Source organism: Ctenopharyngodon idella, chromosome 21 (genome assembly GCF_019924925.1).
Source record: "Ctenopharyngodon idella isolate HZGC_01 chromosome 21, HZGC01, whole genome shotgun sequence".
NCBI classification, from domain to species: domain Eukaryota; kingdom Metazoa; phylum Chordata; class Actinopteri; order Cypriniformes; family Xenocyprididae; genus Ctenopharyngodon; species Ctenopharyngodon idella.
The window spans coordinates 8,336,446-8,353,941 of record NC_067240.1 but is presented as its reverse complement, the minus strand read 5'-3'; the positions used below and the strand labels follow the sequence as shown (position 1 = coordinate 8,353,941).

Below are 17,496 nucleotides of genomic sequence, written 5' to 3'. Positions count from 1 at the left end.
CACAAAAGCTGAAAAATGCAAAAATCTGCAAAAAACAACAACAAAAACAGCAACGTTGTCATTTGCCATTCTTACCTTATGCGCAAATTAAAAATAAACCATAGTATATAAAAACAGCAATGTCGACATCTGCAATTCTTACCTGATGCACAAATATAAAATAAAACAATAGTATTTAACCACAATAAAACAAAATATTGAATTTATAAATAATAATAAACTATAAAAATAATATTGTAATACTGTAATATTGTCTCAGTATGATTTTATTATGATACCAATATTTGCCCGATTGTTATATTTCATTTGCCATTAATCCAAAGCTTTTGATCTGCAAATCGACCTTATCTTACAGTAGCTGTGATGTTTTGTCGGCACGATCAAATCGATCGAACTCTCTGGCTCATTAATTATTCAGCTCCTCGTCAGTATGTGAGGGGTTCCGGACCCGGAAGTCAGATGTTGCTGTTGAGTCACCCCTGACTGGTAACAGCCAGATAGCGGAAAACAACCAGAGATGATGCTGGAGAGCTCGGCATCTTTGAACCGAACCAGAGAGTGAATAAATGCGGGTTTCAATTAGGATATCGCCTTGAGCATTTGTGCTTCACTTTATAAGACTGACGTTTTATCAAAATGATGGAAGAAATTGACCGATTTCAAGTGCCACCAGTAAATCCAGAGATGAAGCTGCTGGTAAGTGCCACTCTCTCACTTCATGGAGAATAACACTGTGTACCTTTATATGTCGTGGTAAATGACACTGTGTGTAAAGACATTAGTTCTGTAACCTATCCCACAAACGCCGGTGCGTTACCAGATGTCATCCAAAGCATCGGTTATTTAGACAAAACCGACATATGGAATTGTCTAGAATAGATTAATACTATTCCCGTTGTTATAATATTGACTCAGTCAGTAAACAGAATATGTCCCGGCCTTTAATGAGACAAAATAAATTATCTCGCATTATAAGTTAAATCTGTGATATTGTTTTACCTGACAGGAATGCCTGTTTGTCCAATTCGTGAACGTATTGTTCTTTTGAATCGGATCTTTTAATTGAAGCGGTCTGCGCTGTTCGGTCACGAATCGGATTGAATCGGTCCGACTCACTATGAATTGGACCAGTAAAGTCGGTTTGGTTCAAATTAATCTCTTTTGGTTTTGCTGAGAACTAATTGATTAAGCGTATACTTGTATCACTTCTGTGATTAAGTTAGTCACTTTACAAAACTGAATAGTAAAATTTCTAAATTAACTACTGGAAGGTTCTTTTTGTGCCTTAAATTGAATGTGAGGGACCACGCGATGGTTCCATGATGACGCCAGTGTTGGGGTAGCCAAATGCATTACAAGTAACGTGAGTTATGTAATCAGATTACTTATCAAGTAACGCATAAATTAATGCATTACTTTAAAATTTACAACAAAATATATGAGTTACTCTTTTAAAATAAGTAATGCAAGTTATTTTATTTTTCCATTAGTGACTTACACCTCTTCTGTCCCCATGTTGAGAGAAATCGGGAGTAAGGTGTTGCGGCATTGTGTGCGCTGTGTAAACAGAATAGTTATTGTAGTTCTTGACTAAATGTGAGCATGCATTTACTCATCTTACTTGCACAAAAACAGATTCATTATTCCTCAAAATTAATTAAAAGAGTGAAATGCAAACTCAGAATACTACGCAAACATGCAGTAATTAAATATGTTGAATAACACAAATATATTTTATGTAGGCTAATTAATTTCACTGTCTCAATGACTTTGCTGCTGACCTTTGATGATCCAAGTCAACCATACAAATAAGCAAAAATGACTAGATAAATTTGTTTATTTATTTATTTTTTTTATTGCTGAAGTAAGAGCATTGAACTTTCTTCTCCTGCATCATTTCACTTTTTTTGTGAAAAGGACCTTTCATTTGGCAAAAACAATGAGCAAACAAACAAGCAAGCTCAGCCCAGGTGAGGAAAAGTGACACAAAAGTAACGTAACACATTAATTTCGTTACACATTTAGTGAGTAACGCAATATACTTTTTAAAAGTAATTTTACCCAACGTTGCCAAGTCGCTAAATCCTTTTTGAACATGAATTATTGATTCTTTTAAGTATCATTATCAATTTGTATATTAAGTACACAGCACTAAAAAATAATTAGTTAGGAGAACAAGATACTGCAGAATTTAACATATATAAGAAAAACACAAGGTTGATAGTTACAAACAATACAAGCCTGAAAAGACTTGACTTGAACGGATTTGCTCTCATCTGCACAGTCAAAGAGTAGTAGCAGACACATCTTGGATTTCTTGAATTTCTTATTTGTTTTAGAGCTTTTGTAAACACATTTATTTCCATTTAAGTAAGTATGTTTTCATTTAGTTAGTAGCCTGTATTTTCTGGGCGGACTCCGGACTGAAATGTGCACCTTAGAATATGCTGGAATGGTGCAATATGGCCTGGAGTGATATTGTCATTCTTTTTTTCATTGGCGCCTCACTATTCCCATAGAGCTGAAGACCCAGCTGTTACCCTATACAACAAACTGTGCTTTCTCATGCTAATTCATTCTTCTGTGGGCAGAAAAGGACAGGCCCACTGCAAAATGGCACCAGCTTTTCAAAGAACAATGCTTATTCCTTTTAGGAATATACTAGTTATTGGCTTTCTGATTTCATCACACCTTTAAGATGTCTTGTCTACACATAGATGAAGATGACATTCTATTAGGCCTCATAAATGAGTAGCAAAAAAACAAGAAGCACTAATTTTAATTTCAGAATGCCATGGTGCTTAGATAAAAGCAGGTCAGTAATAACAGGAAGCTGCCACAGTCCTTGCATGCCAGTTTCTGGTGACTATGATTTTGCCAATTAGTGCATTTTCCTGGATCTTTTATTAGTCCTATAGCAACAATCCTGTCAAACTAACAGGGATAGTCCACACAAAAATGTAAAATCTCACCATTTATTCACCCTTATGCCATTCCGAACTTGTATGACTTATATGTTTCTTCTGCAGAGCACAAAAGAAGATAGTTTGAAGAATGTTGGAAACCAAGAAGTTTTGGTTCCCATTGACTTTCATTGTATTTTTTTGTCCTCACAATGGAAGTCAGTGGGAATTGAAACTGTTTAGTTACCTACGTTCTTCAAAATATCTTCTTTCATGTTCCACAGAAGAAAGTCATACAGAAATAATGACATGAAGGTGAGTAAATAATGACAGAATATTCATGTTTGGGTGGACTATCCCTTTAAAACGAGTGGGATATTTAATATACATATTATGTATTTATTTTCTTTAGGCATTTACTTATCCATTCTATATGGGGACATTACAACCACCAGCAACTTTTAGTCACCTTATGGATCATGCTTTGCTGTGATTGGTCCCAAGTACATCTTGTTATATAATCCCACCAATCCTTTTTATCACTTCAGCTGTGTCAGCATTCGCTCATCTTCATCTCCTTCATCAACCTGGATCACCAAAATGCCATATTGACATGAAATGGGGTCAGAGAGGGCATAAAGATCCTGGTCTTCACATCATAAGATCCCACATGACATCATTAATCTATGTTTTCTTGATGTTAAAAGTTGACCTTTTCATTGACACCCATTTTGAAGTCCTTGAAGACAAACGTTAGTCCTTGTGATAGATTTACCTAACACAAGACCTACAGGTGTACAGTGTGGATTCGCCCTAATTTTACTAGCCACAGTCTTGTTTTTGATGTGTTTCTATGGATTTGTGAGTCTTGCATTGCTCTAGATCAATGACTCACTTAATGGTTTCAGTAATTTCTATAGATTTCTGGTCACTTTAATCTTGTGACAACATACTAAATCAGCTTTAGAACATGAGAACAGAGATTAGGTTTGCATCAGATATGACTCTGTAGTGCTTTGAAGGCATCACTCCTCTTGGTTTTCTCTAGCAGATGTTGCATAAATTTCACGGGCAGTTGTACATGTAGCCGGTGGAATATGTGTGACTTTGATGTTGTGCTTTGTGGTGTTGCTCTGAGAGTTGTGTAGCCTGTGTAGTCTAACAAAGGCTGTCTGGAAAGCTCAATACATTGGCTTACTCAACAGAGTCCTTTGTAGACCACAAAGTCCAAAGACAGATAGTGTTTTTTAATTAACGCTGACGTGAAACATTACACCCCTGCTTTGAAAGTGTTGTGTTCCTTGCTGGAAAATATGACAATTCTATATAGTGGTCCAGCAACAGCTTCATATCGAGATGAATGACAATGTACTTTATACCCAGCATATGATTACATGCTTCAGGAGTTTGATGGTATCCTGCTGGGCTATTACCCACAATCCCCCGCTGGTCTCTTTAGCTGGTGCTGGGCTAAAGGGTTTGTGAGAACCCTGCCAGGCCTACAGCTGGCACTATGCCACCGCTGAGCAAGTGAGCAAAGGTTTCCTTCAGCAACAAGACTCCTTCCTCCATGTTTGGTAAGCAAATGGGTTTCTCTATGATATGGCTCTTTTTTTAACATCCAGTGATCCCTTCAAAGGTTTTAGCATCATTTAGTCACCGTTAACATGAAGTTATGGTGGTCATGTTGATCCAGCCATTTCATACTGCCTTCTGATATTGATATTTGATATTGCTGATAGGTGGTTAGTGGAAAAGTTCAGAAATAGTGTGAAATTTTTTTTGTGTGTGTTATTTTTGTATTATTTATATACTATTATAGTATTTATATTGTAGTGTTGCCAAAAGTACCGACTTTGATATCAAGTTGATACTGAGATTTTAAAAATGTAAAAAAATAAACACCTCTGATTGGCCATTGTGTTCATGCGCTCAACAGACAGGTCTGTGATTGGCTACAATGATCAACGCTTCAAAAACATGTTGTAAATAGACATCAATGAAGCTCTTTACCAAGCGCTTACACAGATATACACGTGAGTGTTTGAAAGCAGGCGTCTATCAGTGGATGCCTACTTTCAAACGCTCCTGCTTTCAAAATGTTTTCAAATTCAAACACTTGGGTGTGCTTTCAAATGCTCCCGTGCGTTGATCATTGTAGCCAATCACAGACATATATGTTGAGCACGTGAACACAATGGCCAATCAGAGGTGTTTACGAATCCGCTCAACAGTGCTCAAAGCATCACATTTTTAAAATTTCAGTATCGACTTGGGCTTGGTATTGAAGTCGGCACTTTTTACAACACTATTATATAGTATGTATTTATAATTTTTTTTCAGTTTAATTTTAATTTAAGTTTTATAGTAAATATTTCTATATAGCCTTTTAGTGACTGTAGTATTTTTATTTTCTAATGTATATATGTATGTAAAACTATATTTTATTTAAAAATACACAATGATGGTCTAAAGAGTCTCAAGTGGCCACATGGGCCACATCCAATGAAGGCAGGCTTTCTGAGGTCACAATAGGCTCTCTGTTGGCAGAGGCGGCTTGGGTGTGCTCTCAACATTTCCTCCAACAAGCTCCCTCTGTTCTGTCTCTCCCAGTTCCTGGTGATGTCACAGGGCACTCAGACCCTACATATTAAAGGCTCAAGCAACAAAACATGTCTGGTGTCATGCAAGCCAGCTATGCAGGAAGTACCATTCGGTTACTATGACAGCTAGAATCTCCCTCCCTTCATCCGTCTCTCATCCGAGCAGCTGTGCAGAAAGAAGGCTGTGGAGAAGGGAGGGTGTGGCTCAGACTAGTTAGGAAGGCTTGTAAATTTTACATTGTACAATAAGACGGTAAGATATATTCATCATCAGTCTGTCTGACTTTACAGTGCTGCTTTTAAGTTTGTGAACCCCTTGCAGAATCTGCGAAATGTTTATTATTTTATCATACAACATGTTATTTTTTTATTTAGTACTGTCCTGAATAAGATATTTTACATAAAAGATGTTTACATATAGTCCACAATACACAAAAAAAAAATAGCTGAATTTATAAAAATGACCCCACTCAAAAGTTTACATACCCTTGATTCTTAAAGGGTTAGTTAACCCAAAAATAATTACTCACCCTCATGTCGTTCCACACCCGTAAGACCTTCGTTCATCTTTAGAACACAAATTAAGATATTTTTTGATAAAATCCAACGGCTCAGTAAGGCCTCCATTGACATCAAGACAATTTACACTTTCAAATGCCCAGAAAGCTACTAAAGACATTTAAAACAGTTCACGTGACTACAGTGGTTCAACCTTAATGTTATGAAGCGACGAGAATACTTTTTGTGCGCCAAAAAACAAAATAACGACTTTATTCAACAATATCTATGGGCGATTTCAAAACACTGCTTCATGAAGCTTCGAAGCTTTACGAATCTTTTGTTTCGAATCGGTGGTTCGGAGCTGTATCAAAATGCCAAAGTCACGTGATTTCAGTAAACGAGGCTTCGTTACGTCATAAGTGTTTCGAAACGTTTCGAAATTTCAGTGGTTCACGTGATTTTGGCAGTTTGATACACGGTCCGAACCACTGATTTGAAGCAAAAGATACGTAAAGCTTCGAAGCTTCATGAAACAGTGTTTTGAAATCGCCCATCACTAGATATTGTTGAATAAAGTCGTTATTTTGTTTTTTTGACACACAAAAATTATTCTCGTTGCTTCATAACATTGAGGTTGAACCACTGTAGTCACATGAACTGTTTTAAATATGTCTTTAGCACCTTTCTGGGCATTTGAAAGTGTTAATTATCTTGCTGGCAATGGAGGCCTCATTGAGCCTTTGGATTTTATCAAAAATATCATAATGTCTTACGGGTGTGGAACGAAATGAGAAATTAATGACAGAATTTTTATTTTTGATTGAACTAGGTGATCCATGACTGTTTTTTTGTTTTTTTGTTTTGTGATTGATGTTCCTGAGTCCCTTGTTTGTCCTGAGCAGTTAAACTGTCCAACGTTATTCAGAAAAATCTCCCCAGGTCCTGCAAATTCTTTGATTTTTTCCAGCATCTTTTGCATATTTGAACCCTTTACAATAGTGACTGTATGATTTTGAGATCCATATTTTCACACTGAGGGCAATTGTTGGTAATGTAATGTTGTAAGAAGTTTAATTGTATTTTGTCTTTTTTATTTTAATTACATTTTTTTTGCCATGACTAAATAGCCTGAAATATTTGTTTAATATTAATTTAATAATTATTTTGGTAGGATCCAGATTTATTCATGATTGTTTAATTTATCTGCTAACCAGTAAATTGGTTTAACACAGTACATTCAGAGTTTTCGACTGCACAGGCCCTACATATATCTCTGGTCTCAGAATCAATAAGTCATTGGAGCATAGCTGTGAAAGCAAATCTGAGACCTTTTGAGAGAGATGTGTTAAAATGGCCCATTCCAGTGACAGCATGGTGACATTGTGCTGACTCGTGTTATTATTTACCAATAGAATCAACACTCTTTATACACCCTCTGCCTCACCAGATACCATTATTTACAACCAGTCCGATTTTGCTGTCTGTTATTAATCAGCACACTGAGCATGCTTGGAATGGATGAAGTTTTGCATCAGAGATAGCCCTTCTTCTGTACATTGTTTCAGATTTGGATGTTTTTTCTAGATTTACACTTTGAACTCATATTGAAACCACTTCCTCAAAATCCATTTGTTGGTCAATTTTGGAAATGTGTAGTTTTGCACATTGCTAATTACTAGCGTCTGCCCTTGGGAATGTGGTGTTGTATCTGATTGTGTATGATTGTGTTTTTTCTCCAGGATCCTGCAGCAACGTCCACTTTAGAGGCTGAAACAGGAACGAGAGAACCAGAGTCAGTCACTCTCAACTACAAGCCCTCCCCGCTGCAAGTAAAGATAGGTAAGCCACTTTCTCATTCAGCCAGTGAGCTGACTAAGACGCCATATCGTCACCGGTGTAATTTGTCCATTTGGGTGTAAAAATGACTGTATTGATTTTCCAGCTGATACTGTGATTGTGAAGCGAGCGAGAGCTAAGAAGCGGCCGTGTGAAATGGATGGCTATGGTTTTCGATAAGCAGAAGTGTAATGAGTCTTCAAGTCTAAATGTTTCTCTCAGAAAATGTAACTGCAGTCTTTTAAATATAATTGTGGAGCTTTTTTGGGCTTTCCTTTTCTACAAGGAAATTTGAAACAAATAAAATTAATTTCTGTGTAATTTGGGAGAAAATATCTTCTGTTGAATTAAAAAAAAATGTTTTAATGCCCATTTTTAAGGATTAGTTCACTTTAAAATGAAAATTAGCCCAGGCTTTAGTCACTCTCAAGCCATCCTAGGTGTATGTGACTTTAATCTTTTCTGATAAACACTCTCGGAGATATTTTAATAAATATTCTGACGCATCCGAGCTTTATAATGGCAGTGAACTGGACCCATGAGTATGAGCTGCTGAAAGTGCTTCCATCCACATCCATCCATCATAAACGTACTCCACATGGCTCCGGGGGGTTATTAAAGGCCTTCTGAAGCGAAGCGATGCTTTGTGTAAAAAAAAAAAAAAAAAAATCCATATTTAACAAGTTATAAAGTAAAATATGTAGCTTCCGCCAGACCGCCTTCTATATTCAAGTTACGAAGAAAGTGCAAACTGGCGTCGCATCAGTTACACTTTTTCCGTAAGTTGAATAGAGAAGGTGTATGACGTAGCGTAAGCTTTTTGAACTGCTGGAGTTTTACAATTTCTTCGTATGTTGAATATTAGTTTGGGCTAATTTTCTTTTGAAAGTGAACTAATCCTTTAACTTGAAGCATGCTGCTTTACTATGTGTAAATGGCAATAATTTAATCATTTATTAATGGTAGTAATTTATATTTAATGTGAAATGTATAATACAGATAGCCATCATCAGTTATCAGCCATAAATTAAAATGATATTGGCCAATATTAATAAATAAATAAATAAAACTGTTATCATCAACCATACAGTGTTATATACTTTTTAGTATTTATTAATATTTTTAATTTAATTTTATATTTTAAATTAATTTTAATGTTTAAGCTTTATTTATTGTTTTTTTAATTTGTTTTTTTTTGTGCTGTCAAACGATTAATTGCAATTAAAATAAAAGTTTTTGTTTACATAATATATGTGTATACTGTGTATATTTATGATGTATATATAAATACACATGCATGTATATATTTAAAAAAATATATATATATATATATATATATATATATATAATTTTATTATTATTATTATTATTATTATTATTATTATTATTATAATATTACTAGTATATATTTAACTAAAATATATATTTTATGTATATATATATATATATAATTTTTGTTAAATATATACATGCATGTGTATGTATTTATATATACATCATAAATGTACACAGTATACGCACATATTATGTAAACACAGACTTTTATTTTGGATGCGATAAATCGCATGGCAGCACTAGTTTTTTATATTTCTATTTAGCTATTCTATTCTATTTCTATTCTATTTTTTAATTTCAATTTTAGTTTTAGTAATTTTAGTACTTATTTCAGTTAGTTGCCAAGGCAACATTTCTAATTTTTGTTTAAGATTTTAAAAGTTTTAGTTTAATTAACAATAACAACATTGCAACCTTAATATTAAGGATATTACTAGCTATCGGTATTGTACAAAAAGAAAAGTCAACAAAAATTAAGCTTTGAGGTATAGAAATAAGTCAATTGAAAGTCTAATTTTTGATCCTGGATGTTTTTCAAAAAAATCTCTTCCTCCCTCCCTTAAAAGACTTAAGTTTAATGTTTCTTTTGCAGAAAGGAAAACAGCATTGCCTATTGCTCAGCCCGCTCTTCCACTGTCTTTCTCTCTTGTTCTGCGTCTGTATCTCACACCTTTTTCTGTTCACAGATGTTCGGATAAGGCTTCCTGAAATACAGCAGTTGCTGTTGTTAATTAAACTTCACTTTACAGTCCTCTCTCTGACAGCCTTATTACTTATGGCACCACAGAGAAATCTCCCACACACACACACACACACACACACATGCAGGCTAGTGTGTAAGTCACGCAGAAGTCAACTTCAGACTTCACGCCTGAAGAAACTGTTCTCCAGCCAGAGAACCATGCAGAACAGGGAATATTAATAAGACTGTAGTCTCAATGTATAATTAAACTTAGTGTGTTGCCATGGTATTGATCTGGATTTAAAAGAACACAGTCACAGTGTAATTGTGGTTACATATGTATGCAAGGAAGACTCATGCTTCATACTGAGTTGGTATTACTTTTGAATTTACTTTGCGACCATTAAAAAGTATGTTCTATACACATGAATGTGGGTTGTATGAATAAAATTCGGATATACTACATCCGCCATGTTACTGTCACGTGACCTACCGTCGTCAGTTGCGTCGCCTCATAGGATAGTAAAGTGTCAAATCAAATGCGCACTTCAGAATCTCAGCGGACGTAGTAGGTCATCCGGGGACTTTTCGCCTACTGTTTTTCGAATACTATGTATTAGGACGTACTACTCTTTTTAACATACTGTTTTTTGCATACTATATAGGGAAGTATTCGATTTTGGACACCGCATCTGTCTTCAGTACGCAGCTGGCCCTAAGAATGAAGACCAAAAATTATGATGACACTATTACTGTTTGTTACATTTTGAATGTTGAACATTCTTATCAGTGCAAGTCAATGGGAGGTTTTCATAATTTAATTTGTTCTTAATCCATTCTTTTGGTAGAGAAACAACGAGAACTTGCAAGGAAGGGCTCGGTGAAGAATGGAACTGTGGGTAGTCCAGTCAATCAGCAACCCAAGAAAAATAATGTTATGGCCAGAACAAGGTGAGGCTACTCCACCCTTTTTTTATTATGAGTTATAACTTTTTTTAAGGGTGTATTCACACTTGTAATTTGGTTCTTTTGGTCCAGACAAATAAAGAAAGTGATACATTTTTAAGACTGAATCTAAAGATACAAAACAAAAGGAATAAGGATAAGGTCACAACCTGATTGGACAGATTTTATGACGCATATTTAAGACGGAACATACAAAACAATGCTATGTGCTGCTTATGAAATGTGTAAAGGAGACAAAACAGTGCCAGGAATTCCTCCGTTACACATACAAATGATTCCAGCACCTGTACTGAAATGTACTGGTCAACATAGCTTTTAGCTTGAGCATTCTGTCCTTTTTAGGGTCACATCTTGTGACATTGCTTTTGGTTCATTTAGATGTGTTTGGTCTGTGTTGCATTCAATCAAACCACACCAAAGTTCATATAAAAGGTGAGTCTCGGTCTGCTTGTTTGGTGCACACCAATTTTAGCAGCTCGGCTGAGAGCTGCTGTGTTTATCCTTAGCTTATAATCATTAGCTTTTATTTAGCTTATAAAGTTCATATGGCAGAATTCACACTTATAAAAACGAACCGCAACAGAGCAATCCCACCAGAGTTCATTTTAATTGAACCAAACCTGCCAAGTGTGAACACACCCTAACTACTTTCTTACCAAACCAACAAATGGCTCTCAAAAGAAACATTTGTGCATGAGAAACACCATGTATGTTTGTATTACTGGAACATTTTTCAATAAAACAAATTAATGGCCTCATAATAATGGTTGATTTGTTTAGTACATCAAAAATATGAACAGCAGCAACATCAAATCGTATAAACAGCAGCTTTACATGTAGGCTGTACAATCTGTGAATGTTAATTAGTGTTAGTGCAGTCCGTTTGAGGGCTTCTGCCATCCCACCGGTCCCTAGTGCCCTGTTAGGATTAGCGCAAATGTGAGCCCCCTTCCGCAGGCCTGGTTTAGAGCACAGCTTTAGGCCTGAAGATTAGCTGCACACAGGCCTGCTTATTCTAAAAGCCTGAGGGCCAGAGATTAACTTGAGCCTTCGTTCCTGAGAGGAGGAACAAAAGATGCTCCAGCTCTGGCTAATGTAACAGGGTTTGATAATGTTAAACTCAGCCATGCCCCTAATTTATTTGATTTCCCTTGCTAGATTTGTCCTAGTACTTAATGTTTTGGGAAAATTGGATTTTAAAATTAAAGGTTAATAGTTAAAAATAACCTAAAGAATGAAAAATACTGCCTCTGGTTTTTGAGGGTTTCTGATAGTGATAGGTAGATATATCAGATAATATTTGGCTGTTTTATATTAATGGTATTGTGCCTTTGAATAAAAAAATGAATAAAAGAATTTTAATTTGATATAATTGAGAATATAATAAAGAATATAATTGTCTCTAGTGGTCTTAGACCTTTTTTATAGCAGTTCAAATTGCCATTATATTGACCATCAGCAACACCACTTTCTAGAATAGATATTGGCTGTTGAAAAACCCATATCCCCATTCCAGTCAATCACAAGTTTGGCCGATCATCATCAAAGCAATGTGTATAAGTACATTCATATGTATATGTATAGACATGGGGCTATACAGGTTTGTTTTCACTGGTCTGACAGCCTCTTCCATTTTTCCTACTTTTATTACAGGTTGGTTGTACCTAATAAAGGCTATTCCTCCTTAGACCAGAGTCCAGATGAAAAGCCACTCGTAGCACTGGACACTGACAGGTATGACATGCTTCACACTAAAAACTTCACTCTATTGTTCTCTGGGAAATGTTCTAGAAATCTTTTGTGAGTATTTCAGAAGGCTTCACTTCAAGGGAAGGATTAGAATGTATCAAACGATGAGATGGAAATAAATCCTCTAATTAAAGCTTTATGCCATTTTCCTAGCAGACGCAATGCCAGACATCTCCATCTGAAAAGGACCTGACATTTAATCAAAATACCAGCTAATTTTAAACCGACTAAAGCTGGTGCCCTTCAGACTGGTGTGAGAAAATGGCAAAGCATAAAGAATTTAAAATTAATGTGCTTTCCTGAAGGCAAAGCGAGACCCTTCAACTTGGCAAAATGAATCAACATTTGCTTTTGTAAAACAACAACAACAACAACAACAACAGATGAACAAAACTGTCTCATTACATCATACATTAAACTTTAAGGAGCACTTTCACTTCAAGTGGACATATTCTACATTTTTGTAGCATTTTCTGAGATCATTGATTATTAACTTAACTTATCAATAATGTAGTTTCACTTGACCATTGTCCACCTGATTGTCAATTGTCCACATGATCCCTCAGAAATCATTCTATTATGCTGATTTGGGGCTCAAGAAATTTTTTTATTATTATTAGCTATTTTATTAAAAATAGTTGTGCTGCTTCATATTTTTGTGGAAACCGTGATGCATTTTACCCCATGATTCTTTGAGGTATAGAAAGTTTAACAGCATTTATTTGAAATAAAAATCTTTTGTAACATTATAAATGTCTTTACTGCCACTTTTGATCAATTGAATGCATCCTTGCTTAATAAAATTCCTAACTAAAAAAAAAAAATGTACTGACCCCAAACTTGTTTAAAAAAAAAAAACTGCTCTAACTTATGTAAACATGCTCATTGTGATGTTATAACATGACAATTTCTTAATGATGTGTTTTTTACAGTTTCATTTTCATAAGTAAATGTGTGTCTCCTTAGTACAAATAAATTATTTTATTTAAAAAACAGTGAAAAATTACCTTTAACACAAGCTATGCTTCCATCCACATATTTTTATGCTTATTTTGGGATATCAAAAAAAAAAAAAAAAAAAACGCTAAATGGAAATGCCAAGATGCGCATAAATTCTAATAATGTGCATTAAAAAAAACGTACGCGCTCAATTGAGGCTGATAAATGTTGTATCCAATAAGAAGACGTGCACAAACTATGATGGAAATACATTTACCGAATAAATCCCTTGATGCCCAACAAAAAACCTAACAGTGCCTCAACAGTGGATGTGATTGGATAACTGGACTAACCAGTGGACCAATTTCATTGCACAGCATCTCAAATGTTGGTTTAGTTATTCTGAAATTCCTGAGCCAAAGTCTGTCATCAAAATAATTTGGTTTAATTCCCTCCGAAAAGCGTCTCACATGATTGCATTCTCAAACACCAGGCATCCGAATGCAATATAACATGATAGCGTTTATTGCGTTTCGTCTGATCGCATATGTTTTATGCGATATTCCAATTTTGTGCATAAGTTAAATTTGCAGCTTTGAATGGAAACATAGTTACTAGGGGTGTGACAAGACACTTTGCTCACGAGATGAGACACAAGATTGGGTTCACAAGGATGAGATGAGACAAGATTTTTGCACAGTATTTTTAAGAAATCCTCAATGACAAAATGACTGGAAAAATAGTCTCCAGGTGCATTTTGAAATGTTTGAATTATCATATTCATTGAAAGACAACAATATACAGGTTTTGCCGCAAACTCAACTGACTGGCTTCTCTCCTGTTTAATTTTCATCTTTTCAGACCTTACTGTACATGAATTATGAGCTTCCAGAACTTCTGATTGAGGCTGTGTGTGACCTCCTAATTGAACTCCTTTCCACAAATTGAACATGAAATAAAAACAGTATAAATTAACAATTTTTTTTTTTTTCTTATTAAGTGCAAACAATAAGTGCAACCATTATCAAAGTAGGCTACTCTCTCAATATTCAAAGTGCAAACGGAGACCAGAGCAACTACACAGCCCAGCCTAATATAGGTTTGATATTGGGAGACAGGCTATTGTATGTAGCCTAATTTGCGCTCATCAGGGAGCTCGCGTTTTACTTTCGCTTTCGAATTCGCGATCACACATACTCTGTGTATAGGTAGCAGCGGTGCTGTGCATGCATTCTACAAGATAAGACATTTATCAGATGCTTAGGCTCTGTTGCGCAATGAATCCTCTGCCATGGTCTTGTCAGTCATCTCGTCTTACTCTCTTCGCGTGATCAGTGAACTGTGATTCCTGCTGCACTGTGTGTGACTCTGAAGCTTGTGCTGGATGAGCAGAGCAGACGTTTACAATAGTTTACAATTGAAGCGATCGTTATCCAACTGAATTAAATGATTTTTATTCCTATAAAAAAGCAAAACGACAGCAGATGCGGTGCCGTGGTGGGCACTCGACGAGAAATCTTATCACATTTTAATGTTTTCACATTTTAAGATTTCATCACACCCCTAATAATGACATCATATTAAGCATTCTGGACTTTGACATGCTCTCAGTGCAGAATCACCATTAACAGTACAATTCTGGCCAGGATTTGTCTTCTGTCTAGGATTCCAGCCCTGAGAGTTGGAAAAAAAGCAAGAAAACATGTTTGTTGACACCAGTCCAAAGCACTTGAAATCATCTGTATCATTTGTGTGGCCTACACCCTTCTGTAATGAGATGTGTCACAGTATGTGTTCAGCCATAATAGCGTGGTTGCTGTTCAGTTCAGATGATCAGGCACAGCGTGCAGCGTCTCACACAGATGGGTCTCTTAACTTAATGCTTTCTGTGCTGCCAGCTGTCTGCTGGATCTCCGTGACCTCAGCTGCCTGCACTTGTGATTAAGTCATGTTTTAGGTCACCCGTCCTTCATTGTCTCTTTCTTTCTGTTTTTCAATTTCAGCCTTGCTGTATGTAACACTCATTCCCTGACATTTAGTACATACACCCACTGTCTGTCACATGCTCAGACGTTTTGTCCATCACAAGCTTGTACAGACTCTTCCAACGCTTGTTCTCGCTTGTGTACTTGTTCGTTTATTGGAGAGCTCAGCTTTATTAAAACATGCCTGTAATTACAGCAGGAATCAACAGAAGGCTCCAGATTGTCGCTGTTGACTTTTCCTGATAAATTAATTTGGCTGAAATGTCATCTTCATATTTTTTTCTCTCTCTCTTGCTCAACTGTGACTAAATAATCATTTGTCATTATAAAAATGTCTAATATTACTAGAAACGTTAGAGTCGTCCACATCCTGAAAAAAAATTAATATGACGGCTGTATCTGTATATAGCTCAAATGAAGTTTGCTGACTCAAATTGATCCAAAGAAATGATACAGTCTTCATTTTATGTATTTGTATTTATTTATTATAAAGCATCTTTCAGGCTACTCAGTAACTCTAAAGTGATGTACAGTGCAAATAATATAAACAATCAACAATAAATACAATATAAAAGAAAAAAAACATCAAACCAATAAAAAAACCATTATAATGTGTCAAAATACCAGCAAGCACAGGTATGACTTTAAACGGTCTTTAAAAGTATTTAAAGTTGGGGAAGATTTAACCTCAATTGGCAGGTTGTTCCATAATCTTAGACTAGCGACAGAAAAAGCGTAATCACCCTCCGATTTGAGACACACTCGGGGAATTGTTAAAAGGATCTTATTTGAGGATCTTAGCATTAAGCTTGAATTATAAGGTCAACTATATATTCTGTAATTTATGTGTAGTTTATGTGAGCAATTTCTTCTGAGGTTTGCTGCAGAAGAGCTGATTTAATTGGTCTGTTACCATTTATCTGAAATCAAGCTTTCCAATTGTGACTGTGTACTTCCTGTTGTTTTTAGTGACGATGACTTCGATATGTCCAGATACTCATCGTCTGGATATTCCTCAGCCGAGGTGAGATGTCTGAGGGACCAGGTATTTATGCACTGAAATAAAGTCCCTTAACCATTCGAACCCTTTGCCATTTCATCTCTACAGTACACAGTTACAATAAATTGACTGCTAATTCAATGGCAAATACATTTTTATTTAATTTTATGTTTTATTTTATTGAATCTTTTCTAAAGTGGCATCATGTCATACAGCATCTCCTTAAAGGTTTATTCACCCCAAAATTCAGATTTTATTATTAAATTATATAATTTTTATATTATAATTTTACCAAAATAATATAAATACTCTGTTAACTAACAATTTAGTTTAATTCTGTTCCTTTCCCACAGCAAATAAACCAAGACTTAAACATCCAGCTCCTGAAGGATGGCTACCGATTGGACGAAATCCCAGATGATGAAGACCTGGACCTCATCCCCCCCAAATCAGTCAACCCTACCTGCATGTGCTGCCAAGCCACTTCCTCCACAGCCTGTCAAATTCAGTAACCCCACCCTCCCTTGAACCCCTTCTGTCCCAACCCTGTGACTTAAGCTCACAGTTAATATCCTCAGCATAGATTAACTGCTAAAGAAGTTAAAAACAATAGAATGGGTGTATTAAAATTAGTATAAAATAGGGAAAAAATATGCACAAGAAGTATGTAACTGTCATTGGTTCCTCCTATGGTAGGACGTGAGTCTTTGCATCATCACCAGAGGGCACTAGACTTAGGTGTGGATAGCTGTAAGATGCGTTGAAGTGTATAGAAATGCATGGTGCAACACTAAAATGATACAGCTGCTTAAGTATCTTTTAAAACAGAACAAAAATGAACAGTTCACACTACAGATTTCTCAGTACCCTTCTATGGAACGGAAATTAGTCTTAAAGGGGTCATGACGGATTTGAGGTTCACTTATAGTTTTTTTTTTTTTTTTGCACTATATATATATATATATATATATATATATATATATATATATATATATAT

The 17,496-nt window shown here is 35.6% G+C and overlaps 1 protein-coding gene across 2 annotated transcripts; it reads left to right on the top strand.

The window, feature by feature from the left end:
* Positions 1 to 442: 442 nt before the first annotated feature.
* LOC127503946 (protein FAM219A) lies at positions 443 to 17,479 on the top strand. Of its 2 annotated transcripts, none has more exons than XM_051878194.1 (6): positions 443 to 696; positions 7,747 to 7,846; positions 10,709 to 10,811; positions 12,480 to 12,560; positions 16,469 to 16,544; positions 16,853 to 17,479. In XM_051878194.1, exons 1-6 carry the CDS (start codon positions 637 to 639, stop codon positions 17,009 to 17,011), a joined length of 579 nt encoding a protein of 192 aa, XP_051734154.1. In that variant the 5' UTR covers positions 443 to 636; the 3' UTR covers positions 17,012 to 17,479. The 2 variants fall into 2 exon arrangements, with proteins under 2 accessions (XP_051734154.1, XP_051734155.1); XM_051878195.1 differs by having other exon boundaries at positions 454 to 696; positions 16,469 to 16,523; positions 16,853 to 17,476.
* Positions 17,480 to 17,496: the final 17 nt, after the last annotated feature.